Source organism: Notechis scutatus, chromosome 6 (genome assembly GCF_049901735.1).
Source record: "Notechis scutatus isolate UNSWTSFEM ecotype Mainland chromosome 6, rNotScu1.2, whole genome shotgun sequence".
Taxonomy (NCBI): domain Eukaryota; kingdom Metazoa; phylum Chordata; class Lepidosauria; order Squamata; family Elapidae; genus Notechis; species Notechis scutatus.
This window is the reverse complement of record NC_142014.1, coordinates 28,626,766-28,652,015: the sequence shown is the minus strand read 5'-3', so window position 1 is coordinate 28,652,015 and position 25,250 is coordinate 28,626,766. Positions and strand designations below refer to the sequence as shown.

The 25,250-nt window shown below is 43.3% G+C and overlaps 1 protein-coding gene across 8 annotated transcripts in view; it reads right to left on the bottom strand.

The window, feature by feature from the left end:
• Positions 1 to 503: 503 nt before the first annotated feature.
• The window catches only part of ERGIC2 (ERGIC and golgi 2), a 36,498-nt gene continuing 11,751 nt past the window's right edge, over positions 504 to 25,250 (bottom strand). For 3 of the 8 annotated variants that reach the window (XM_087967802.1, XM_087967803.1, XM_087967804.1), the window contains exons 3-16: positions 23,464 to 23,627; positions 22,993 to 23,101; positions 17,630 to 17,676; positions 16,203 to 16,273; positions 14,743 to 14,783; positions 13,138 to 13,239; positions 11,473 to 11,568; positions 10,333 to 10,388; positions 8,476 to 8,574; positions 7,812 to 7,909; positions 6,262 to 6,424; positions 5,297 to 5,376; positions 2,550 to 2,617; positions 504 to 1,175 (exon numbers count right to left, since the gene is read on the bottom strand). In XM_087967802.1, the coding sequence (XP_087823928.1) occupies positions 1,133 to 1,175; positions 2,550 to 2,617; positions 5,297 to 5,376; positions 6,262 to 6,424; positions 7,812 to 7,909; positions 8,476 to 8,574; positions 10,333 to 10,388; positions 11,473 to 11,568; positions 13,138 to 13,239; positions 14,743 to 14,783; positions 16,203 to 16,273; positions 17,630 to 17,676; positions 22,993 to 23,101; positions 23,464 to 23,569 (1,179 nt within the window). In that variant the 5' untranslated portion in view covers positions 23,570 to 23,627 and the 3' untranslated portion in view covers positions 504 to 1,132. Of the gene's footprint in view, positions 1,176 to 2,549; positions 2,618 to 5,296; positions 5,377 to 6,261; positions 6,425 to 7,811; positions 7,910 to 8,475; positions 8,575 to 10,332; positions 10,389 to 11,472; positions 11,569 to 13,137; positions 13,240 to 14,742; positions 14,784 to 16,202; positions 16,274 to 17,629; positions 17,677 to 22,992; positions 23,102 to 23,405; positions 23,628 to 25,250 lie in introns of all 8 variants that reach the window. The other 5 variants (XM_026677175.2, XM_087967805.1, XM_087967806.1 and 2 more) reach the window with 3 other exon arrangements.

Here is a 25,250-nt window from a genome sequence, read left to right as displayed (position 1 = left end):
TGATCGCCTGACCACGGGAAGGCTGCAACAGTCATTAAGTGTGAAAAACAGTCATGTCCCCCTTTGCAGTGCTGTTGTAACTTCAAACGGTCCCTAAATGAACTGTAGTTCATTTAGTCAAGGACTATCTGTATGACCCAGCCTCCAAAAATATGGCGATGAGAATTGTAATCCAATTGGATGGTACTTTAAAACTCAAGAAAATTAAAAATAACCATGATGGATTCTTCAGATTGTCAAGTACCTCTAAGGCTGTCAATCACTCTCAACAGTACCCCTAAGGCTGTCAATCACTCTCAACAGTACCCCTAAGGCTGTCAATCACTCTCAACAGGCTGTCAATTTCTCTTAACCATGTTACAATGCAAAGAGCCCATGATTCTTCGATCGGTCCATTTGTTTTGTTTTGTTTTGTTTTGCAGAGTCTGACAATAAACGATACGCTAAAAGGTTTTCCACATTTGTTCAAACAGCCAATTCGTAAATCGGTATACATGCTCTGCTCCCAGTATAAGATTTTTAATTTCCTTTCTTGTGCATTAATTCTCCATTTCTTGGGATTCCCACATTCTTAGGATAGGAGTGACATTTTAAAAGATGGGGGGAGGGATTAAAAAAATACCAACCAATCACATCTCGCACCCCATTTTAAAAACAGAATTATACGGGCTTGTGAGTTTCGGCTGCAAAATTTTCTCGCTTCACTTGCCTACGGAAAATACATCGCTTTCCAATTTCATTCCCGTTGAAGATTATCAATCTACGAGACTCTGCGATGCTCCCAGAACGTAGAGTTGATAAATTTTCACGATTTAAATCCAGTTTCTGAATGATCAATTCTCCTCTCCGTGACAATCCTGTTTCTCGTTCCGGGAAGGAGGACTTTAAAAATGAAAGGATCGTCTCAGCGACTTTTTAAAAATCCTTGAAAAGGACAAAACGAGTCACAGCGAGGAGTTTAATTGCTTTCCCTTCTTTCGTTGCCGGGGAAAAAAAAGGCTAGTTTGTTTCCCCCCCCCCCTCCGCTCTGTGTCTTTAATGTATTGCACAATCTTTTGCTATTAAAAAAATGTCTTTTCATGTCAAGACTAGAGTTTCTGAAGGAGGGGCTATTGCGTCGCCTCTTCGGTGGCTAGAGGTTCGTGGTCATTTCGTTGACTATCTGGAAGTTGAACCTGTCAGAAAAACAAAACAAAACAGAGAAAACGTAATTTTTTGTTTCCTCCCCTTCTTCATGCATTTCGGCTCGTTGTGGCTCGACTCCACCTATTCCTCTTCTAGAGAAAAAAATCATAATACGGATTTATTTGAGAAAGTTTAAGCCAGTTTGGCCTAGTGGTTAAGGCTCCAGGTTAGAAAACAGGAGATAGTGTGTTCTAGTCCTGCCTTCGCCATGAAAACCAGCTGGGTGACTTTGGGCCAATCACCAGGAGACTGTGAGTTCTAGTCCCGCCTTAGTCATGAAAGCTGGCTGGGTGATTTTAGCCAATCACCAGGTGACTGCGAGTTCTAGTCTCGCCTTAGCCATAAAAGAACTCACAGTCTTCTGGTTGGGTGATTTTAGGCCAGTGGTAGTCAACTTGATCCCTACCGCCCACTAGTGGGCGTTCCAGCTTTCATGGTGGGTGGTGGGGGTTTTGTCCCCTACTTTATAAATCACCATTACTGTGGAACCAGTGGGCGGTTAAAGAAAACTTTACTACTAAGAGAGATACAAATGTGGGCAGTAGATATAAAAAAGTTGACTACCCCTGCTTTAGCCCAATCACCAGGCAACTGTGAGTTCTAGTCCTGAGTTCGCCATGAAAACCAGCTGGGTGACTTTAGGCCAATCACCAGGAGACTGTGAGTTCTAGTCCTGCCTTAGTCATGAAAGCTGGCTGGGTGACTTTAGGCCAATCACCAGGAGACTGTGAGTTCTAGTCCTGCCTTAGTCATGAAAGCTGGCTGGGTGACTTTAGGCCAATCACCAGGAGACTGTGAGTTCTAATCCCTCCTAGCCATAAAAGCTGGCTGGTGACTTTAGGCCAATCACCAGGAGACTGTGAGTTCTAGTCCCACTTTAGCCATAAAGAACTGACAGTCTCCTGGCTAGGTGACTTTAGGCCAATCACCAGGAGACTGTGAGTTCTAGTCCTGCCTTAGTCATGAAAGCTGGCTGGGTGACTTTAGGCCAATCACCAGGAGACTGTGAGTTCTAATCCCTCCTAGCCATAAAAGCTGGCTGGTGACTTTAGGCCAATCACCAGGAGACTGTGAGTTCTAGTCCCACTTTAGCCATAAAAGAACCGACAGTCTCCTGGCTGGGTGACTTTAGGCCAATCACCAGGCGAATGTGATTTCTAAGTCCCGCATTAGTCATGAAAGCTGGCTGGGTGACTTTAAGCCAATCACTGGGAGCCTGTGAGTTCTAGTCCTGCCTTGGCCATAAAAGCTGGCTAGGGTGACTTTAGGCCAATCACCAGGAGACTGTGAGTTCTAGTTCTGCCTTCACCATAAAAACCATCTGGGTGACTTTGGGCCAGTCACTCTCACTCAGCCCAACTCACCTCACAGGATTGTTGTTGTGGGGAAAATAGGAGGAGGAGGAGGAAGGTGTGTTGGATATGTTCGCCGCCTTGAGTTATTCGTAAAAACAATAAAGGCAGGAGGCAGATAAATTAAAATAAAATAAAAAAATAAATGAAAGATGTATCACAGATTTTGTCACAATCGCCGTACCACTTCTAATGTTTATTCACAGTGTTCATTGGCTTTAATGAACAGTTTAAGAGCACTGGATCCAGTGAGATGCTAGTCAATTCAGGAATCAGGATACTTAATACACTGAAGTCTGTCTTTGGTCTGCTTTGTGACTTTCTCCTACTCTTAACTTTCTTTCCTGTGGCTTAATATTGTCACTAATTTTGGAAGAATTATACCAAAGCAGCTTATTCAAAATAATTAAGGGCTAATATTTAAGGGGCTGCCACAAAGAAGAGGGGGTCAATTTATTCTCCAAAGCACCAGAAGGCAGGAGAAGAAACAATGGATGGAAACTAACCTAATCCAGGAGAGAAGCAACCTAGAATTAAGGAGAAGTTTCCTAACAGTGAGGACAATTAACCAGTGGAACTGCTTGCCACCAGAAGTTGTGGCTGCTCCATCACTGGAGGTTTTTAAGAAGAGACTGGACAGCCACTTGTCTGAATGGGTATACAACAGTAGTGGCTAACCTTTTTGGGCTCCTGTGCCAAAAAATTTGTGTGTGCACACTTGTGTGCCAGCACCCAGAAGGCAATGAACCCTGCGCATGCGCACGCAATCCTCCCCCCGCCGCCCCCTTACCTGCACCGCGCCTCATAGCTGATCTTTTGGCTGGTTTGAGGCCTTTTTTGGCCTCCCAGAGGCTTGAAAAAAGCCTCTGCAGGCTTTGCAGGACGAATAATAGGCTCGTTTCGTCACTTCCGGTATTACAGGAAGTGACAAAACGGGCCTATTATTCGTCCTGCAAATCCTGTAGAGGCTTTTTTCAAGCCTCTGGAAGGCTGAAAAAGGCTTCAAACCAGCCGAAAAATCAGCTGTGAGGCGCGCACATGCGCAGTGAGGTAAGTTTGCCTGTGGCTCACGTGCCAGCACAAATGGCTCTGCATGCCACCTGTGGCATGAATGCCATAGGTTCGCCATCATGGGTATAGGATCTCCTGCCAGAGCAGGGGGCTGGACTAGAAGACTTCCAGGGTCCCTTCCAGCTCCATTCTATTCTATTCTAATAGAAAGCCTGAGTTCTATTACTGTCAATCTGATAGTTACTTCTATGCACTTGTATTACGAGAGATACCTACAGCATGCTATGAGGTGAATTCAGAATTAATTAATTAAGGAAGTTGGGGAGATGAAATTAGGTTTTCCCCCATCAGCTCTTCATCTTTTGATAGCAAAGTATTATTTTCAATGGTCACAGATACTAAGATCCTGCAATAATGGCTGTTACCCACCTAGCTTTCATTTAAATAGGAGGAACAACTTTCTAATGGCAAGGACTCTCCAACAATTAATAAAACGTCCCAAAAGAGGTTTTTTTCCAAAAAGGCAACTGGATTCTGTTTTCCCTTGAAGAGGTTTCACTTCTCATCCAAGAAGCTTCTTCCAGTTCTTCAGAAGAAGCAGTAAAATCTCTTCAAGGGAAAACAAAGTCCAGTTGTCTTTTGGAAAAAAACCCAACAACCATGACTTGGTGGACTGAGAAATCTCTCCATAGACAGTCAGTGGGACGGTCTCATTGTAGAAGTTGTGCGTTTCTCTGGAGGGTTTGTAAGAAGAGGCTGGAGACCATCTCCTATGGATATGGAGACTGGGTTTTCTCCACATTGCAGGTGGCTGGATTAGATTATCCATGCGGTTCCTAACTACTTTGTAATTCCAAATATGTCCCAGTGTCGACTCCCACAATTCTTCGCCAAAAGGCTACAGAGATAGTTAGTTTTCCCGAACCGGTAGCTAATTTTATGGCCGGTTCGGGGAAGCGGCAAATCCTACCCCTAGCTGGCCCCGCCCCTCCCCGGAGTCCCCACGTGGGCCATTTTGGATGCCAGGTAAGTGTAGAGCCAGTACGGAGGCTCGGGGAAGGTGAAAAATGGGCCTCCTGGAGGTTCCAGAAGGTCAGAAATAGGCCTGTTTCCAGCCTCTAGAGGGCCCCCGGAGACTAGGGGAGGCTGTTTTCGCTCTCCCGGAAGCTTGAGGAAAGCCTCTGGAGCCCAGGGACAGTAAAAACACCCCCCCACCGTGGTGTAGGAGGCTGACTAGGCCATGCGCACGATGGCCACGCCCACCCAGTAACCGGGCCGAGAACCGGTTGCTAAAATTTCTGAAGCCCACCCCTGTGGTTAGGGTGTTGTTACAAGGAAGGTCCCTAAAAATTGGGATGGGCTATCTACCCTCACCAAAGCTGTGCTCCAATTAAGAGCGCCATTAGATTTCCAAGGATCCTTTCCCCTCGTCTGGATTATAACCTTATTCTGTTCTCTGTGTGAGGCAGGAGAGGAAAGCAAGAGTCCTGTCTAAGGCTAGATACACACAAAGCCCTATCTGGAGTTCTTGGTTGTTTGCTTGCAGACGTCTCATGACCCAACTAGGGAATGTCATCAGTGACCAAAATGACTGACTGAGATATCTCGCCCTGAGGATGTTTCCTAGTTGGGTTCGTGAAACGTCTGGGAGAAAACAAGCAAGCTCAAGAGAGCACCAAAGACCTCACAGTTCAACCCTGAGCTACACCTACCCTAATTAAATCCCAGGTGTTACTCAGAATACTTACAGGTGTAGATTTAGAAGACTTCAGTCTGAAACGGCAACAGATAATTTCCACTATGAACCCTCCAATGCTGTGTAAAATGCCTACGGTAAGAGAACAAATGGAACATTTGGTTATGCTGGTTATTCTATTTGATGCGGTAAAGTGGTTACAACCAGCGCCTGACAAGCTAAGTCAATTGGGGATGCTGAATTCGTTTAACAACCAAGTGATTCACTTAACAACTGTCACAAAAAAGGCATAACATCAGGTGTGACTCACTTAACAATTTCCTTGTTTAACGGTGGAAATTCCAACCCCAATTATGGTCATATGTCAAGGACCCCCTGTATCTATTAATACCCATGTTTCCCCAAAAATAAAACTGGGTCTTATATTAATTTTTGCTCCAAAAGTCACATTAGGTCTTATTTTCAGAGAAATACGGTACTAAATGCATCCGTATGGCTGACGATCTTAACTAGGGCTTATTTTGGGGGGTAGGGCTTATTGTCAACTCATAAAATATTTCTCTGGTCTTTTTAGAGTTGCCAACAGAAAGGGGTTTGAAAGAGCAGTAAAGCAGCTTGGAAATCGAAAGTGCATTCCATAAATAGTTTTTCAAAGATAGTAACTAGGTGATTTAAGTTTCTGCCCCGCAAAATTCTAACTGGAGAGCATGATTGATGACTCTTGGCTATGGATGTGTCCCATTGGAGAATATGAATTACGGTACACCCAGGGGGTGGGGGAAAAACCAGGGTCAAGGGTAACAATGAATGATGTGCCTCAGAGTCAGCTACACCCAGGCGGTGCTGGCATGTTTACTCCCAATAAATTCTTTCTAAGTTTTGGAAGTTTGGCTTGAGACTCATGATTTAAATGGGAGTAACTGCTGGAATCCTGACACTTATATTATGAGCATCCTGAAAAATCACGCTAGGGCTTATTTTCTGGTTGGGTCTTATTTTGGGGGGGGGGGGGGTTACCTGTAGTAGAAAAAATTCCTCCAACTATACCACAGAGTCTGATGATAAACTGCCAGAAGGGCATGTGTTCCTCGGTGACGGTCACCATAAGGGAACTGATATCATATTTCATGAAAATTCCAGAGACTCCGTGACTTCCGGCTGCGTGGTTGATCACGCGCTCCTAGGAAAAGCAGCAAGAAGGAAAACCGAATCAGGAATAGCTTTGCAATACCGTATTAGGTCCGAGACAAATGAAGACTTTGATTTACATACATTAGACCAGGGGTGTCAAAACCAGCCCATGGTGCCTCTGCCAGCGAAAATGGAGCTTCGGGGACCCACTGGCAGAGGGCTGCAGGAGGCCGTGGCAGCCCGTCCAAGCCCCATTTTCGCTGGCAGAGGGCTAGCAAAGCAAACTAAAAACAAAGAAAAGGATAAATGTTTCCCTTTTTGGATTTGAGCATGCAGGAAGGGATAGGAAAGGAGAAAGGGAACAAGGAAAGAGAAAAAAGAAAGGAAGATGGGAAGAGAGCAAGGAAGGAAAAAGAAGAAAAGAGGGGAAGGAAGAAGAAAGGAGAATGAAAAGGGAAGGAAAAGGGAAGGAAGGAAGGAAGGAAGGAGATTAGAATAAGAGTGAGGGAGGGTCTCCACAGGTGCCCCCGACACGAGTGATGGCCATGCCCCACCATATAAAATAATTTATTTAAATAATAAATTATTTAAAATGTATTTCAGAAGAGCTGGCTCTAGCGTTAAGAAACATTAGAAAAAAGAAAAAATGGAAATCATTTAATTATGGACTTTGCACGCACATCTGTTTATTGCAAGAGCTGTATTTTACTTTACTTTATTTTATCATAAAGGAAAACAACAGAAGAAAACAGCACCTACAGCTCACACTCACAAAATATTTCTAAAATATTCTACTTTTGTATCGTAAAGGAAAATGACAGAAGAAAATGGCATCTATACTTCACACATATCATATATATACTAGCTGGATACCCGTGCTTCGCTACGAAACTATGTGATTGGGTTTAGTTTTTATGGAGGAAAATAAGCGGGGGCGGATTATGTCTCTGCATCCATCGGTATTCATCTGGCTAGCGTCGTGTCAGTGTGTGAGAGTTGAGTTGAGTTGAGAGTTGTTTGGAAAGTGAAAGAGTATTTGCTGCGTGAGCAAGAAGGAGACAGCAAGGAGCCTGGGCGTGGCTTAGCTCAACTGTTCTGTACTAAAGCTGCTTGGTGCTCTGAAACTGAAACTCCTCTCCTTGTGTTTGTATTTGGAAGAGATTTCTTTTCAGGTGGGGAGGGGGAGTAGAACTCCTTAGCATCAGAGCGTGTTAATAATAATAATATAGGAAATACTAAAGCTCTGATGGTCATTTCGAAAAATCCTTTCTTAGTGAGCACCTAGAAGCCAAGAGGAATATACGTGCCAAATTTCAAGTTTGTAGGCTTTACAGTTCTGGAGATTTTGTGATGATTCATGAGTGGTAGTTTGCTTTTATATATATATAGTGAGAAAGAGAGATAAACACTGCTCTTTTTTTGACGCCAGGACTCACCCTTTCTGTTACTGCAAACTGATGTGTTTCTGCTGAAATTTTGTGTGTTTGAAGTTTTGTTGGCACCACTGTGACAAAGTACTGGAACATCTGATTGTCTGCAGAACCCCACCCCACCCCAAAAGAAAAAATAGTTAAAACAAAATTCATCACGCAAGAAAAACAACGGTCTGAGCACAATCCTACATCGTTGGTTTTATTCTATGTCATAGAGAAAGTTTTAAAGCGCATTTCAACACAAGATAAACTCATTTATCCACGAATAAAACGAAATCACTGCTTCGTAAATCTCTCGTGCCTCCTTATATCCATTTCCTTGTGCTTATACAAAAGGCTCAACACCCCACGTGCGATAATTAATCTTTATGTAAATATATTCATAATTTGGGGGAAGCGAGAGATGTTCCACGGAAAATGCACCATCGAGGCTAGATTCCGTAAAAAAAAAAGACATATTTATTTATGAAACGTATTACACTACCCATTATTATTGTAATTATTGAATATCTCAGCGGAGGTGTGATTAAAACCTCGGCGGAGTCATTAGAAATTCCACGGAAATGATGCAATAAATGCCATTCAGGGAAATCAAGGAGAGAATTGTAATCCAACAACAAACAAAGTTGTTGAGCTGTTGTCTCCCCGACAAATAGAACCCACTTACGATCTGATGCAATTTTTTCGGTACCGTCTAAAGGATTAATAATGCCTGGAATGAGCTCTCCAAAAGACAAGTGATCTATCCTATGGGAGAAATTGTATGCTGGAAGACACAACGGGAAAACACCTGGTTAATATCGTAATTTTAACTATGGGTGTGTGTGTGTGTAGTGTGTGTGTGTATATCCTCAGAATGAATGAATATATATATATATACACACACACACATACATACATACATACATACATACATACATACACACACACACACATACACACACACACCGTATTTCTTCAACAATACGCCCCCACCCAATAGGAAGGCCCAGCACTGTTTTATACGCATGCGGTGAAATTAAGCCCCGTCCCCCAAATTTGGGCCTATTTAAAGCATGTGTTTCCCACCATTTCTCACATCGCTTGAACAACACGAGGTGAACAGAAATTGGGGGGAAAGGCAGGGAGGGGTAAACTTGCTGTTAGGAGCGCCCCGGCTAGAGCGCCCCGCAGGCAGCCATGCCTCGCCAGCAGGCTGCTCCTAACGGCCGATAGAAGTGGCCCGGTGGCGAGGTGAATCTGCACGCATGGGGCACTCTAGGTGAGGGTGCGTGTGGAGGGAAAATTAAGTCACCCCTCGAAAAGACTAGCCGTTTTTTTGGGGGGTCAAAAAAAATAAATAAGGCCCAGCCTTATTTTCTGAGAAATACGGTGTGTATATATATATATATATACACACACACACACACAAACAAGTCCTTGATTTACAACCACAATTGAGCCCAACATTTCTGTGGCTAAGAGTTAAGTAAATTCTGTCCCATTTTATGGACCTTTCTTGCTATCTTTGTTAAGCAAATCGCCGCAAGTTGTTAAGTCAGTAACACGGTCATTAAGGGAAACCTGGTTTCCCCGTTGAGTCTGATTGAGAGGTAGTCACAAAAAGGTATCACACACACACACCCCCGGGGACACAGGAAAATCGCCATAAATATAAGTCAGTTGCCAAGCAACTGAATTTTGATCTTGTGACCATGAAATGTGAAAGGGGGTGTAAGTCATTTTTTTCCCCCCAGTGACGTCGTAACTTAGAGCGGTCGCTAAATGAACTGTCCTGAGTCAAGGACTACCTTGTGGCTCAGGTTCAACACAAGGCAACCCAAGAGCTTCATTTTTCTACTCAAAATTGTGGATGAAATTTCATCTACTGTATATATCAGGGCTCTCCAAATTTGGCCATTTTTAAGACTTGTGGACTTCAGCTCCCAGGATTCCCCAGCATGGAAGTTGAAGTCCACAAGTCTTAAAGTGGCCAAGGTTGGATGCTCTCGTCCTGAGCTTCCCAGCATCCCTCTAGCATTTTAATGGTGTCATTGTCAACTCATAAAATATTGCCTGTTTTATGCCTGTTTTAGTAGTTGCCATAAAAAAGGGGGGGAGGGGGGAGGAAATCTGGAAGAGCAGTACAGTTTGAAATCGAAAGTACATTCCAACTCTTCTCTTTAAAAGGTTGTAACTACAATACCAGAGCTTTTGCCCACTAATATATTTAATTGGAGAATGTGATTGATGACACCCAACCTGTGAATGGGCTCAATTGGAGAATCTGATTTATGATACACCCAGGGGGAAGGGGCGAAACAGAGTCACAGGGGATTTAATTAGGGTGACTGCTGACCACGCTCCAAAAACCTAGTGGCGGTGTGCATTTGTTTCGGCACATGCCTCCAGAGGTCGGCTGCTTTTGCAGAGCACGTCACAAAGTTATTTTGTGCAAGCGGTGAAGAATGTGCCTGGATAGATTTGTCCCAAGCACTCTGTGAAAAATAACACGTCCAACGCCCAAGGAACAGAGCTGGCTTACATTCGTGGCTCACCAGGGCTGCCAAATGTGCGTGGCCCCTCGGGTGGGGAATTGCCCTAAAATGAAAGGGAAGGAAGAAAGAAAAATGGTTGTGTTGGAATTCAAGAATGTTATTGAAGGGCAGACTTAATCATGGAATTGATACACATTTCCAATGGCAGGAACGCTTCTTTTCGCAAACAGACTTCCAAATGAACTCTGTAGTAGGTGTCTCCAATCTTGAGTGGCTGGGTGTCGCGTACACGTGTGCATGTGCATAGCCCCACTTGCGTGAGCATTGCGGGAGGGCTCACAGCCCCACTTGCGCATCGCAGGGGGTTGTGGCCCTACTAGCGCAACGGGGGCTCGCGTGCACGACAAAACTCTCCCCTCTTTCCCCCCTACCTCCTCTGGGCCACCAATCTGGAAAGGTTGGGGAACTATTCTATTCCGCCCCTCCAGCAGCCGAATCAGAGGAGGAGGAGGTGTGGGAATCAGGGTCAGCATCAGGGCAACCTGGGACCTTCCAGGGGGAGGAGAGAATGGAGCTGGCAGAGAGAGAGGCAGAGGCAGAGCCTGAGCCCTCTGATGGAGAGTCAACAGCCCCCAGGTCTGGAGGTGACTGATGAGGAACAGCTGGGTCCAGTGCCTGACACGCAGATGCGCAGAAGGCAGAGGAGAGGAGAGCAGTGGAAATCTATGGGTCGGCCCTTGGGACGGAAGAGCCACCGCTACTAGCGAAGCCCCACCCTAGCTCTGGGGATAAAAGGCAGGGGGTGGAGATGAATAGATGTGGCAGACAACTATTCATCTTCCGGCTGGACGGACTAGTTAACCTGCGAGAGAAACTTTTTGCTGGGGCTGCCGGCACTCCTAATAAAGGAACCTTTTTCGGGTCACCTCAGAGGGTTTGTCGTGTTTGGGGAGCTGGGTCAGAACAATGGTATTCTTGGTCTGTTCCTTGAAAAATGTACATCTGATGTTTTGAACTGGGAAGCAAAAGCTGGTTTATAATAGGGTTTCCCAACCATGGCAACTTTAAGACAGGTGGACTTCAACTCCCAGAAGGAGCTGGCTGGGGAGTTCTGGGAGTTGAAGTCCACACGTCTTAAAAGTTGCAAATGCTGGTTTATAGCGTTTCAGGAAATGAAATGAACATACTTGCCCACTGTAACGTGAAAGTTCCCTGCTACTTTATTCACATAGAGGTGCCCGTGAATTCTGCAGGCATCAGCCGAATGTACGGGATTGTCTTCCCTGCGCAGATTTAAAAAAAAAAATGAAATGCAATTCTTAAAAAGTAGCACTTTGCATTTTACAAAGCCTTGAAAAATACAAATTACATATTGCTCATAGGCAAATTCTAATGTAATGATCCCCAATGACCACGGAAGTAGATGCAAGCTCGCAAATTGAGGAAAAATTAGGAGACGTACTGGTGTGTCTTAGAAGACTAACAGGAGATAGAATAACAGGATTGGAAGGGACTTTGGAGGTCTTCTAGTCCAACCCCCCTACTCTAGCAGGAGAACCTATACCAGGTGGTCGGCAAACTGAAGCACTCATAGAGCCATTTGGACCCATTTCCCACAGAAAAGAAAACACAGGGAGCCACAAACCCCTTTTTGACATTTAAAATGAAGCTAACACCGCATGTTTGCCAATTTCTCACCACATATTAATCATACTGGTAAACCAGTCTCTGTTGTGGTTCGCCGGCAGCCGGTGCAGACGGCAGTGGAATCGGACAGTGAGGAAGAACAGGGACCAGTCAGGGAGTCTAGAGAGGACTTGGGTGAGGGTCCTGCGTCCGATGCAGAGATGGGGCCAGGACTATCTGGGAGTGGTGTGCCGACTCTGGAGCCTCTGGAGTGTGGCAGCAGCGAGGAAGAGGAACAAAGGGAATCTGTTCCCAGGGCGCGTGTGCCCAGAGCTGCTAGAAGGCGAGAGCAGCTGATACAGAAGGGGTGACTCGGGAGTAAGGCTGGGAGGTGATTGCCCCTCCCATAAGGGATAAAAGTCAGGCCAAGATGACAAAACCTTTGCAGGAAGCAAAGTAGTTTGATTGGTTCCGAATCATCCTCAAGCTCTGTGTAGTTTGGTTGTTCCTTTTCTTGTACTTTGGTTTCTTTTACAATTAATTGGATACTTCTGTTTTTGGCAGCATTCCACAGCACTGAAAGGTGAGTGCTTATCTTGGGGAACTGTTTAAGATTAGTTCCGGCTGGGAATGGAAACAATTCCCAGCGTTGCAATAAAATAGGTTTTTCTTTTAAAACAAGTTTGTGATTAATTATGATTGATGAAGCCTGGGTCAGAACAGTCTCGTACCATTCAGGTTAAACGTTATGTTTTCTTCTGACACTTTTCTTTTCTTGGATTTATCTGTGGTTGGCCTACCGGGGGGTCAGAAAACTCAATAAATCGCATGCTGGCGGATGTCACACACATTGGTGGTTGTGACGCACATTTTGAGCGACTGAGTCACAGCAGAGGGGGGAAAGAGCCACATGCAGCTCTACAGCCGCGGGTTGCCAACCTCTGACCTTATACCATTCCAGACAAGGGGCTGTGTGATCTCCTCTTAACAATCTCCTGTGCTGGAGTATCCACAACTTCTTTCGGGTTTATTTTACTTTTATCACTTTGTGTATTAAAAACTTCCTTACTGAGAAATGGCTTAGCACATTGATTCTAAAAATATGGCTAAAGTCATGGCTTTTATCTCTGAATTGGCATGTTTTAGATTACATTAGTTCTTTTTCATGGTTTCTCACCCCCCCCCCACTCCCCCAAGGTGAGGAGACCCTGAAGCTACTGTCTCACCTTGGTGGAAGTGCCGTTGAAGCACTTTTAAAAGCACTTTTGAATATTATGTCTTGGAGAGAGTGTTCTTCCTGCAGCCGGGCCTGAATATTTTGTAGTATCCTAGAAGTAAAGCAAAAGACAAAGATTCAGCTATCATATCTATATCAATCTATCTATTCTATCGATCAATCTATCTATCTATATCTATTTAACTATCTATCAATCTATCACTATCTATCTATTCTATATCTATCTACCTACTTACCTATCTATAATACATTATAGTTATTTATATTATATAATTAGTTATATACGTGTATGTGTATTTCCCCCATGCCATCATTCTACTAAACAACTAATTCTCACAACACTATCAAACTGCTTAGTAGGGCTATATTAATATCCTTCTCATCTTTCCTACTACCAATTTCTTTATCTTCTTATGACTGTAACATTGTTGCTTGTGTTTTACAATTTATATTGTTTTATTTAATATCCTAGTATAGTTGATGTCGACTGCTTATTTGGTATCCAATGACTATCACTGAGTGTTGCATCTTATGATTTATGATGAATGCATTTTTATGATAGGGGACACAGTGGCTCAGTGGCTAAGACACTGAGCTTGTCGATCAGAAAGGCCGGCAGTTTGTCGGTTCGAATCCCTAGCACAGCATAATAGAGTGAGCTCCCATCACTTGTCCCAGCTTTCTGCCAACGTAGCAGTTCGAAAGCACATTAAAAAAAATGCAAGTAGAAAAATAGCGACCACCTTTGGTGGGAAGGTAACAGCGTTCTGTGTGCCTTTGGGTGTTTACTCATGCTAGCCACATGATCACGGAGACGTCTTCGGACAGCGCTGGCTCTTCTTCGGCTTTGTACCGAAGATGAGCACCGCCCCCTTAGCCAGAAACAACTAGCACATATGTGCGAGGGGAACCTTTATTTTTATGATAAATTATCGCGATTTATCACTTGGTTGCTTGTATGTACGTTGAGAGCTTCTGCACCAGAGACAAATTCCTTGTGCATCTTGGCCAATAAAGAATTCTATCAGGCATGAAAGACCAGGTCTATATATGAAGGTTTAATTAAAGTGGTCTATTGCTAAAAGCCAAGAATTGCACAAGAATTTTCTCAACTAATCAACAAATCTTCTCAACCTGCTTAGAGTTAGATAACCATCAGCAGTAGACAACGGTTAGATAACTGTCAATGGTATTCAAGGGAGATTGGACTTAGTTCTCTTGTGGCTATGTAGGGATTCTAGGCTGATGCCTCTTTTCACTCCACCCACAAGCTCTGCCATTCCCTGTCCTACAGCAGCACTTCTAACAACAGTGAAACGTCTGCACAATAAAGCAACATGCAGAACGGGGTCTTCAAACTTGACAGCTTTAAAACTTGTGGACTTCAGCTCCCAGAATTCCTTTTCCAGTCATGTTAGCTCAGGAATTCTGGGAGTTGAAGTCCACAAGTCTTAAACTTGCCAAGTTTGAAGACCCTTGCTGCCGAGCTACAACCCACCAGTGAAATTATTTAAGTACTTAGTCAGTTTAAAGTTGAACTAAGATGGCCTTGGATGGACATGAATTATGATGATTATAATTACTGAATTGTTACCTTTGCCACTCTCTTTGCATGGGACTGAGTTCAAATATCACCTAAAACAAAACAAAAAAAAACAATCAAAGTTAAGACATAAACTATCTTTAGTTTGTTTCTGAAAAAAATTGTGAGCCTAAGAAAGCTGCACCAAACGATAATCCAGCAATGATAATCCAGTTTGATATGTGGTTAAGGAACTGGGCTAGAAAATGGGAACTGCAGGCCAACCACTCCCCCTCAGCCCTAGGAAGAATGCAATGGCAAACCACTTCTGAAAGACCTTGTCAAGAAAACTGCAGGGCCTGGGCCAGGCAGTTGCCAGGAACCAAAACTGACTCGAAGGCACATAACAACAAAAATAATCTTTGGCAACTGGCAGGTATTTATGACGGTTTCACAGGCTCAAGTGTTCACTTTTTGTAACCTTCACAGCGGGTGTTCAACGAGCGAAGTCAATGGGGGAAGCCAGACACGCTTAGTGGCTGCATGGTTCGCTTAACAACTGCAGCGATTCGCTTAGCGACAATGGTGAAAAGGTCATAAAAGGGAACAAAACTCACTTAGCAACCGCTCTGCTCAGCAACGGAACTTTTGGGCTCAATTGTGGCCGTAAGTCGAGTTGACATTTGGAGAGTAAGATTTTTTTTCCGAATGGAAATCCATCTTCTGCTTGCCATTCTCACTAGAGAAGACCGTGTGGTTCACGGTTCTGCATGGCATGGCATGGCTATCCTGATGGTGGATGTCAACTCTGGTCATATTTTCTGAAACCGTGGATACCCAAGCCAAGCTCAGTAAAATCAAGAGTTATCATGGGGTGAATAGTTTCACCCCTGGAATGCATAACAAGCCAGGTGTTGTGGCCCTCCAGCAGTCACAGTGAGGAGGTTGGTGAAGAACATGGGCCAGTCCTGGAGTCTGGGGAAGGCTCTGATGAGGCTCTGCATCGGAGGCAGAGATGGGGCCAGAGCCATCTGACAGTTATCAGCTGCCTTTGGAGTCAGAGATCAGTGGGAGAGAAGAACAGCTGGAGCCTGTTACCAGTGTGCGCATGCACAGAGTTGCCAGGAGAAGGGAACAGTTAAGGAACAAGGGTCGACTCGGGAGTAAGGGCACAGGTGGACGGTGAATGGCCCCTCCCATTGGGAATAAAGAGGAGCGAAAGGGGAAGGGTGTTTGCAGGAGACAATTAGTTCAATTCATTAGGGTGAAGATCTGTTCTTGACTTCTTGCCAAGTAATTGCTGCTACGGTGTGGCATTTGGAAGATATCGGCCTGGCAGTTCTCCCAGACTGATAAAGGTTTGTCGTTGTGAAATCTCTTGAAAGACTGTTGGCCGGGACTTTGCTGGAGAGGAATTCCCTTTAACCTAAATAAAAGGGGTTTTATCGGAACGAGGAGTCGGCTTCATGATCTTGGGAAGCAGCAGGTGTCACTGAACCTTTGACCAAAAAAACAATGAAACTCCCACTTACTGGTTCATAGACCAATCCATCTGCAGTAGCAACCATTGTTTCTGCCAAATCCAGGACATCAGCACCAATATCTGTTTCAAAAAGTTGAAAAGGAGAGGTAAGAATTTGCAAAGGGTTATATAAACTGTTTCTTTTCCAAACCTCCGTCGTTAAACGAAATGTGGATCCATCTGTTCCTTTAATCGAATCCTCAAATCATTACAATAAAATTTATTTCTTTAACAAATTTACAGGCAGAAAACTGAGAAACTTGTGCGTTTTGAGCCCACCAACTGCAGGCATCTCAAAAAATAGAAGGAATTTACAAATCCTGCTTTCTTCTCAGTGAGGACTACAGAAATATTGTGGCTTCTTTGGGCCCCAGAAACAAGTACTCCTGCTTATTAAAACTCTGATTATAAGTACTGTAAATAATGGTAATTCAGGATGCATTATTAGTTGGTAAAAGGATTGGCTGAGACTAATGGATGCCATCATTTCAAAGCATTTCGCTGAATATTAGCTCCAATTTGCATCTGGCTTCTCTTTTTTTCTTCTTTTTTGTACTATCCAATGTGATTTTTTTTAAAAAAAGAAGGTAGCCATTTCAAAAGTCTCATTTCTAGCTTTAAAATAGATATCACAATAATGACAGCATTAATATAGGGAAAGTCATCAAAGATCTACTTTCAATAATAGATCTTGTCAAAGCTTGAAGAGAGGAATCTCGACCTAGCATTATCTGATTTCGATCCTGATTTCATGAGTAATATGTCAGTCTAGCCCCATGATGGTGAACCTATGGCATGTGTGCCACAGGCGGCACGCAGAGCCATTTGTACGGGCACGCGAGCCCCAGCCAAACTTACCTGCACTGCGCATGTGCGCGCCTCCCAGCTGATTTTTGGCCTGTTTGAGGCCGTTTTCGCCCTCCTGGAGGCTCGAGGGAAGCCTCTGCAGCCTCGGGAGGCCGAAAAATGGGCCTTCTGAAAATACCGGAAGTGCCGAAATGGCCCTGTTTTCAGCCCACAGAGGCTTTTCTCGATCCTCCGGGAGGGCGAAAACAGCCTCCCCCAGGCTCCAGAGGCCCGTTTTCAGCCTCTGGCGGGCCTCTGGAGCCCGGGAGAGGCCATTTTCACCCTCCGGTGGGCTCGAGAGAAGCCTCTGCAGCCTTTGGAGGCAAAAAATGGAAGTGCCGAAACAGGCCCATTTTTCAGCCTCCCGAGGCTGCAGAGGCTTTCCTCGAGCCTCTGGGAAGGCGAAAGCAGCCTCAAATGGGCCAAAAATCAGCTGGGAAGCACGTGCATACGCAGGGGGAATGGGGTGTATTGCATTGTGGGTGCCGGCACATGCGTGCGCGTTTTCAGCACAAAACGAAAAGGATCGACATCACCGGTCTAGCCTGAATAACTGCTGTAGTAAAACAAAGATCAAATGAAAATACTTACGTTGACACTTCATTGCAACTGTGATGTCTATATTCATTCTTAATTTACTAGAAAAGAAGAAAATACAATTATGTTAATTTCATCAGAGTGCCTATAGTGTCAATTCTTCTTTGTCCTGATGTGTGAGACAGTCCTGCACATAAGGCCACAATGGAACCCAAAATTTATGCTGTTAAGTGAATTTTGCCCTCATTTTATGACCTTTCTTGCCACTGTTAAATTTAACACCGTTGTTAAATTAGGAAATTTGCTAAGCAAATCCGGCTTCCCCATTGACTTTGCTTGTCAGAAGCAAAACATGATCACTGGACACTGCGACCGTCATAAATAGGAACCATGCCCTGTATTTTGATTACCTGACCACTGCAACGGTCATTAAGTGAGGAAAAACGGTCAAAGTCTTCTTTTTTTCCCCCATGCCACTCTAACTTCAACCGGTCACTAAGCAAACCATTAGAAGTCGAGGACTGCCTGCACAATTTTTCATAAACATTTAAAGCCACCAGTGCTTGACATTTGACATCAGAGCAGGAGGAACTGAAAGTCTAAGGAAGAAAAATGAAAGCAGATTCTGAAAGATGCCTTCATTGCTCCTTCTGGTTTCTCATCTATTTTCTGAGTATGTTTGTTCATCTTTTTCTCCCATTTGTTGGGGTTCTTCTACACCAGAGGTCTCCCAACTTGGCAACTTGTGGACTTCAACTCCCAGAATTCCTCAGCCAGCTTTGAAGTCCACAAGTCCTAAAGTTGCCAAGTTTTTGGATCTCTGTTCTACACCCACATCTTTGTTTTTAAACAATACCTTTACCTCCTTATGATTTAGGAGCAGTGGAGGAGACAAATCAATGAAAGAGCTACCAAAAAGTAAATAGAATTGCTGAAATTTTTTAAAAAGAACAATAGATGATGGATAGAAACAAAATACTTTTCCAAATGGTGACTGTATTAAAAATTAAAGGGGGTGCGGGGGAAAGATGGAAAGTACAAATTGGGAAAATAGTATTACACACCCTGATGTATAATAGAATTTACTATAATTTCAATGTGCATGTTAAGGTTAGAAATTGGAAGAGTAGGATTATGTATATCTTTTTTTTCTTTATTCTTTTTTATTTTTTCCATTTTATATAACTGGTCAATGTTTTTTTAATAAACTTTATTGATCTTTTATGTCTTTAAAAACCGAACAAAAATATACATATTATGACATTAACAGTGTTTGACATCTATTACATATACTTCTATTTTGTGCTTATTTACAAATATATATAATTTGTGCGAATATAATCTTTTAATCTGTAAACTGCTTATCATTAATTCTTCTATCGTTCATTTGTCTTAATTCAATCCAATCAAACCATTTCCCCCAAATTCTATAATATTCAGACTCCTCTTTCTCTCATAGCATTAGGCTTAATTTATCCATCTAAGATCAGGATTATTGTACTATTATTGTTAGCATTGTGTAAAAAGTATATTGACCCAGACAATGCACTATCCACAAAATATGTATGGCTGTTAAAAGAAAATTACAAATAAAAAAACATTTTTTTAAAAAAAATGGGTGCATTGCTGGCTGGGGAATTCTGGGAGTTGAAGTCCACACAACTTGAAGCTGCCAAGATTAAGCAATACCAACTTTAAAAAAAAGGCATCATATTAGGTGGTAACTATAATGGAAACTTGCACCGCAATGTGAAAACTTTAACAATATTCCCCATTCTTCAAAATATGGAAAACTGGAAATGTGATGTTCCAACTACTATCATCCAACATGTTATTTTTATCCTGCTATGCATGGAATAGTCTCAACTGCTTCTTTTAGAGAAACTGGATCCCAAATCTTTTATAAATCTTTGCTATTCCCCAACCAAGCACTTTTGAAGAGGTGCCACCTAGGAGAACTAACACCTGGAAAGCAACAGGTTGGGGTTTAATTAGATTAATTACAGAGCATCAAGCCTTCTCCTCAGAGGCCAATTACAACGTCAGAAGCCAACCTTGTTAAGAGCCTCGATCTGGGACTTGAGTGTGAACCACTTCGCCTGTTGGACTTCTGCTTGTATTCAGAGAGAGAAAAATAAAGAATAGAATAGAATAAGAGTTGAAAGGGACCTTGGAGGTCTTCTAGTTCTAGGCAGGAAACCCTACGCCATTTAAAACAAAGGGTTGCCCAATCTCTTCTTTAAAACCTCCAGTGTTGGACCATTTACAACCACTGGAGACAAGTGGTTCCACTGATTAATTGTTCTCACTGTCAGGAAATTCCTTAGTTCTAGGTTACTTCTCTCCTTGGTTAGTTTCCATCTATTGCGTCTTCTCCTGCCTTCAGGTGCTTTGGAGAATAGCTTGACCCCCTCTTCTTTGGGGAAGCCCCTCAAATATTAGAAGACTGCTGTCATGTCATCCCTGGTCCTTCTTTTCATTAAACTAGACATACCCAATTCCTGCAACCATTCTTCGTATGTTTTAGCCCCCAGTCCCCTAATCATCTTGGTTGCTCTTCTCGGCACTCTTTCTAGAGTCTCAACATCTTTTTTATATTGTGGCGACCAAAACTGGATGCACTATTCCAAGTAAAGTAAGGAACCCACCTTACATTTCCATCTACAACTCGAACAATAAAAATCTGCCTTTAATTCTATTTTTGTTGTTGTTGTTGTTGAGAACAGAGAACTGCCTGTCTGAAGAAACCTTGTCGAAAGCATCATGTACTGCTTTTTAGTCTAAAGAAAGTTGTCCAATCTTAAGACTTGTGGACTTCAACTTCCAGAATCCCACAAGCTTTTGTTGAAGTCCAAAACTCTTAACCAACTCTTAAGACAACCCTGGTCTAAAGCGAGATATGATTGTGATAGTGTTCTGACGCACACCCTTTTCCAACAAATCAAACACAATCCAAAGGGAACAGAAACCTTGTAATGCTTCTGCAAAATAATTAGCTGCGATAAGCACAAGCCTTGCCAAACTGTGCCAAAAGATAACAGACAAGAAATAATTTGCAATACAAGAATCTTCAAATACAAACTCAGGATACTGGAATGTCCACGAGGCTGGAGTTTCAAAACGTCTTTGCTTCCTGCAAAGAACTTTTGTTTCACAGCTGGCTTTTATCTTCTTGAAGGAGGGGCCATTACCTTGCAGCCTTACTCCTGAGTCGCCCGTGCTGTTGTAGCTGCTCTTTCCTATGAGCAATCCTGCGTGCACGCGCACTTGGCACAGGCTCCTCGGGAACCTCATCGCTGCTGCCAGCCCCCACAATCTCTGAAGGCAGCAGTCCACTCCCTAATGGTCCTGGCCCAGCATCTGAGTCCTCGCTCTCCTCAGCCATCTGCACCTGCTGCCAGCTAACCACAACAGATAGCGACATGCTGTGCTTTTTCTTTTTGGAAGCAACACTGATAAAATAATTGTGTGATGCCATGCTGTGCTTTACTGAACAAACACTGGAGTGTTCAAAGAACGTGAATCAAAACATTTATGAACTCTGATGCAACATGGGGATGAGAGCAGCATAATCATGTTTAGCTGAAGGTGGAGAAGCGACAACTCAGTAAAAATAATGCTTTTCCCTGGGAATTCTTACCCGCGATGGCTATATCTTGAAATTTGTAAGCGCTGCCTATAGGTTTCAGGTTGAGGCAGAAATTGCTTATTTATCTCCATGACAACAACACAAAGAATCCAAAGAAACAACTATTATTTCCAAAAGTGTTTTTAAAAAAATCACATCGGCTTCCAGCAGAGATGCAAAATGTTTTCAGTGCCCCAAAGGCACATGCACAGCACATCAGCGGGAGACCAAGAAATGCATGTAAACTCCCAGCTTGAAAAATGGGCATAAGAAATATTGGAGTAGGATTCACTGCTTAATACAGAAAGTTCTCAAGGTGAATATAAAAATAAATTTGGGGGCCAAAAGCCACTGGGGTTAGATAATCTTGTCATGTTTATGTATATATTAGAGGTGGAGACTCTTTTGAGAGCTGCATGAAACGCAATTTCATTTCAATGTATGCCGACTAGTGTACATTCAAAGTGACAATAAAGTATTCTATTTTATTCTATTCTATTCCATACTTTATATTCTTTCTTTTTCATTCCATTTTCTATTCTGTAATTCTATTCCATTCCATATTTTATAGCCTCTATTCTATTCTTTCTATTCTATTATTCTATTCTATATTTTATATTCTCTATTAGGCCCTAAATATCCTCCCTCCCCAGAAATCAAAGAGCATTCCAGCGAAATACAAGTTGCTCCCATAATACCAAGGCAGAATTTGAATGGATTTCAGCAGACCTGACGAAACGAGCCCAAGAGTAGGAAGGAGTGTTTGCAAAACACTGTCAAAGAACAGATGGAGTCTGTATCTTCAGAAAGGGCTGCGGCCTCCTCTTAACTCAAGAGAGGGAGATCTTAGAAAGAGACCTAGTTTGGTTTATGGATTAAGGCGCCAGGCTTGAAAATGGGAGATGGTGAGTTCTAGTTCTGCCAAGTCATGAAAGCTGAGTGGGTGATTTTGGGCCAATCACCAGGAAATTGTGAGTTCTAGTCTTGCATTAGCCTTGAAAGCCAGTTGGGTGACTTTGGGCCAATCACTAGGAGATGGTGAGTTCTAGTCCTGCCTTAGCCATGAAAACCAGCCGGGCGACCTTGGGTCAGTCTCCCACTCAGCCCAACTCACCTCACAGGGTTGTTGTGGGGGAAATTAGGAGAAGGAAGATGGACTGGGCATGTTCCGTGCCTTGAGTTATTTGTAAAAATAATAAAGGGGGGATTAAAATCATAAAATAAATAATAAATAATAATAAAATTAAATTAAAGTGACATCAGAGAGGACTTGCCTTACTATACTAATAGGAGGCTAAATTATATATATATGTATGTTATGTATGTATATCATACATACATACATACATACATACATACATACACACACACACACACACACAGAGAGTTCTGAGGTACAGAAAACTAACCCCTTTTCCTTTCACTAAATCTTTCTAATGAGCTTCTGGGATAATCGAGTTTTCTCGATTTTAAGCAGCTTGACCGTGTGGCAATATCCTCTCTTAACAGCTTTGCTCCTAAACGAATCTATTTGGATCTACCTTACCTCCCCTTCAAAGGTGTAGCAAAGCATGTTTCTTCCTTATGTCCCAGAAGACAGGTAATAATTTTGTTTTTGTTTTTCATAACCACCTGGTGTTCCTGTTATCAGGCTCTTGAAGAATTAATGCAAGAATTTTGAAACCGTGGCCCTTAAAGGCATCAAGCTTGTTTTAAAAGAACAACAAATTAAGTCATATACAATCAATATACGTTTTTTTAAAAAAGGTAATCCAGGGGAAATCCTTACCTGGTATAATCCTTGTCCACTTCATACTCATATTTCATCCAGGTGTCTCGATAGACTGTAAATTCCATTATGGTTAAAAGAGCCATCGTTGTAAAAGCTATAAGAGAAACTGGGGAAAAAAGACCACCACAATGAGGTCAAAAATGGCATTGACTGGGAGAAGCTATACCAATGGTGGCTAACCATTTTCTGCTCCCATGCCAATAATTGCGCGCGCGCTCGTGTGCCAGCACCAAGAAGGCAATGCGTGCTGCCTCCTCACACCCCCCATGACGCTGCGACCGTCATAAATAGGAGTCCGTTGCCAAGCATTTGAAATTTTGATAACGTGACCGTGGGAACACTGCAACAGTCGTACGTGTGAAAAATGGCCCTAAGTCACATTTCCCATGCCGAACGGTCGCTAAACGAACCATCGTAAGTCGAGGACTACATGAATTCCCACAGCGCAAACTGTCAGCCAGGGTTTACCTGTTCCTCCGCTTGCTGAAGTCTCGATGTAGCTTTCTGGAACCTTTGGGAAAGCGTCCAATTCTTTCACTAAATTCAAGGTCTTCTTCCGATTCAGTCGTCTCATCTTCAGTAGATCCTTCAACCCCTTCCTTCACATAGACACGGCCTCGGCAGGAGCGTCACTGAGTGAGACAAAAATCACAAAACGTTCGTCTTGAGCACAGCGGGTGAAAATCGGGTCATACAATAACATGTGAAACGGAGCAAGGCTGAGGCGAAGCCCACAAACTGTCGCTAGAGGTTTCAAGATTTTAGCTCTGTCTAATCTTTGTCTTCCCCTAAATAGCAGAAGTTCAGCATTAGCGATTAGATTAGAATAGAAAATAGAATAGAGAATAGAGTAGAATAGAACAGAATGGAATGGACTAGAACAGAGAATAGAATAGAGAATAAAAAAAATAGAATAGATTAGAAAATATAGATTAGAATAGAATAGAAAATAGAATAGAGAATAGAATAGAGAACAGAATAAAGAAAAGAAAAAATAGAATAGAAAATGGAATAGAATAGAATAGATTAGAATAGAAAATAGAAAGTAGAGTAGAATAGAAGCTGGAAGGGACCTTGGAGGTCTTCTAGTCCAGCCCTCTGTTCAAGCAGGAGAACCTATTCCCATGTTGGCGAACCTATGCCACGCGTGCCGGAAGTAGCACGCAGAGCCATTTCCCCCAGCACATGAGAGGTCGCCCAGAAGAGCCTCACTGCACATGCGCGTGCCACCGGCCGACAACTGACTGTTGAGTACCTGGTGCGCATGCGCAGGGGGTGTGGGGGGTGCGCAGGAGACGCGTGTGCATGCGCAGACATGCGCCGTGCACGAGGGGGGAATCGCGCGTGTGTGTGCAAAGACTCATGGCGTGCGAAGGGGTTGCGCACGCATGGGCAGGGGGGGGGGCCAGCACACATTGCCTTCTGGGTGCTGGTATGCGAGTGCGTGCAATTATTGGCATGGCAGCCGAAAAAGGTTAGCCACCACTGACCTATACCATTTCAAATAAGTGGCTGTCTAGTTTCTTCTTAAAAGCCTCCAGTGATGGAGTGCCAGGTTTTCTGGAGGCAAACTGTTCCACTGGTTAATTGTCCTCACTGTTAGGAAGTTTCTCCTTAATTCCAGTTTGCTTCTTTCTTCGATTAGTTTCCAACCATTGTTTCTTGTCCTGCCCTCTGGTGCTTTGTAGGATAATTTAACCCCCTCTTCTTTGCGGCAGCCCCTCAAATACTGGAATATCATGTCACCCCAATTCTTCTTTTCTCTAGACTAGCCAAGCCCAAATCCTGCAGCCATTCTTCATATGTTTTAGTTTCCAGGCCTGTCATGCCTTTGTTGGAGTCTGATTCTGAGGGGGAGATTGAGCAGCTGACAGGGAGTTGGAGTGTGGCTCCAGTGGCTGTGGAAGAGACAGGGGAAGGGCACTGTCCAGCTGGGCATTCAGAGGAAGACCCAGGGCCACCCTCTCTTCATCCTAGGGCGCGCAAGGATGAACAGAAAAGGGACCAATGTGGCTTATGGGAGAGAAAAGGGCCCTGATCCCTTTCATTAGTTGCAGCTGGGAGAACAGGATATAAGAAGGGCGTTTGCACACAGCACCTTGCTGGAAGCAAAGCGTGCATTATCTTTGTCGAGACTTATCTGGGTTTTGGTGTTCTCCCAACTGTGTGTGTTTCATTATCTTTTGGAAATCTGCAATTTATTATCCTGGCCTGTTGTGTTATAATTTATTTCAACATGGTTTGTGTTGGGTTTT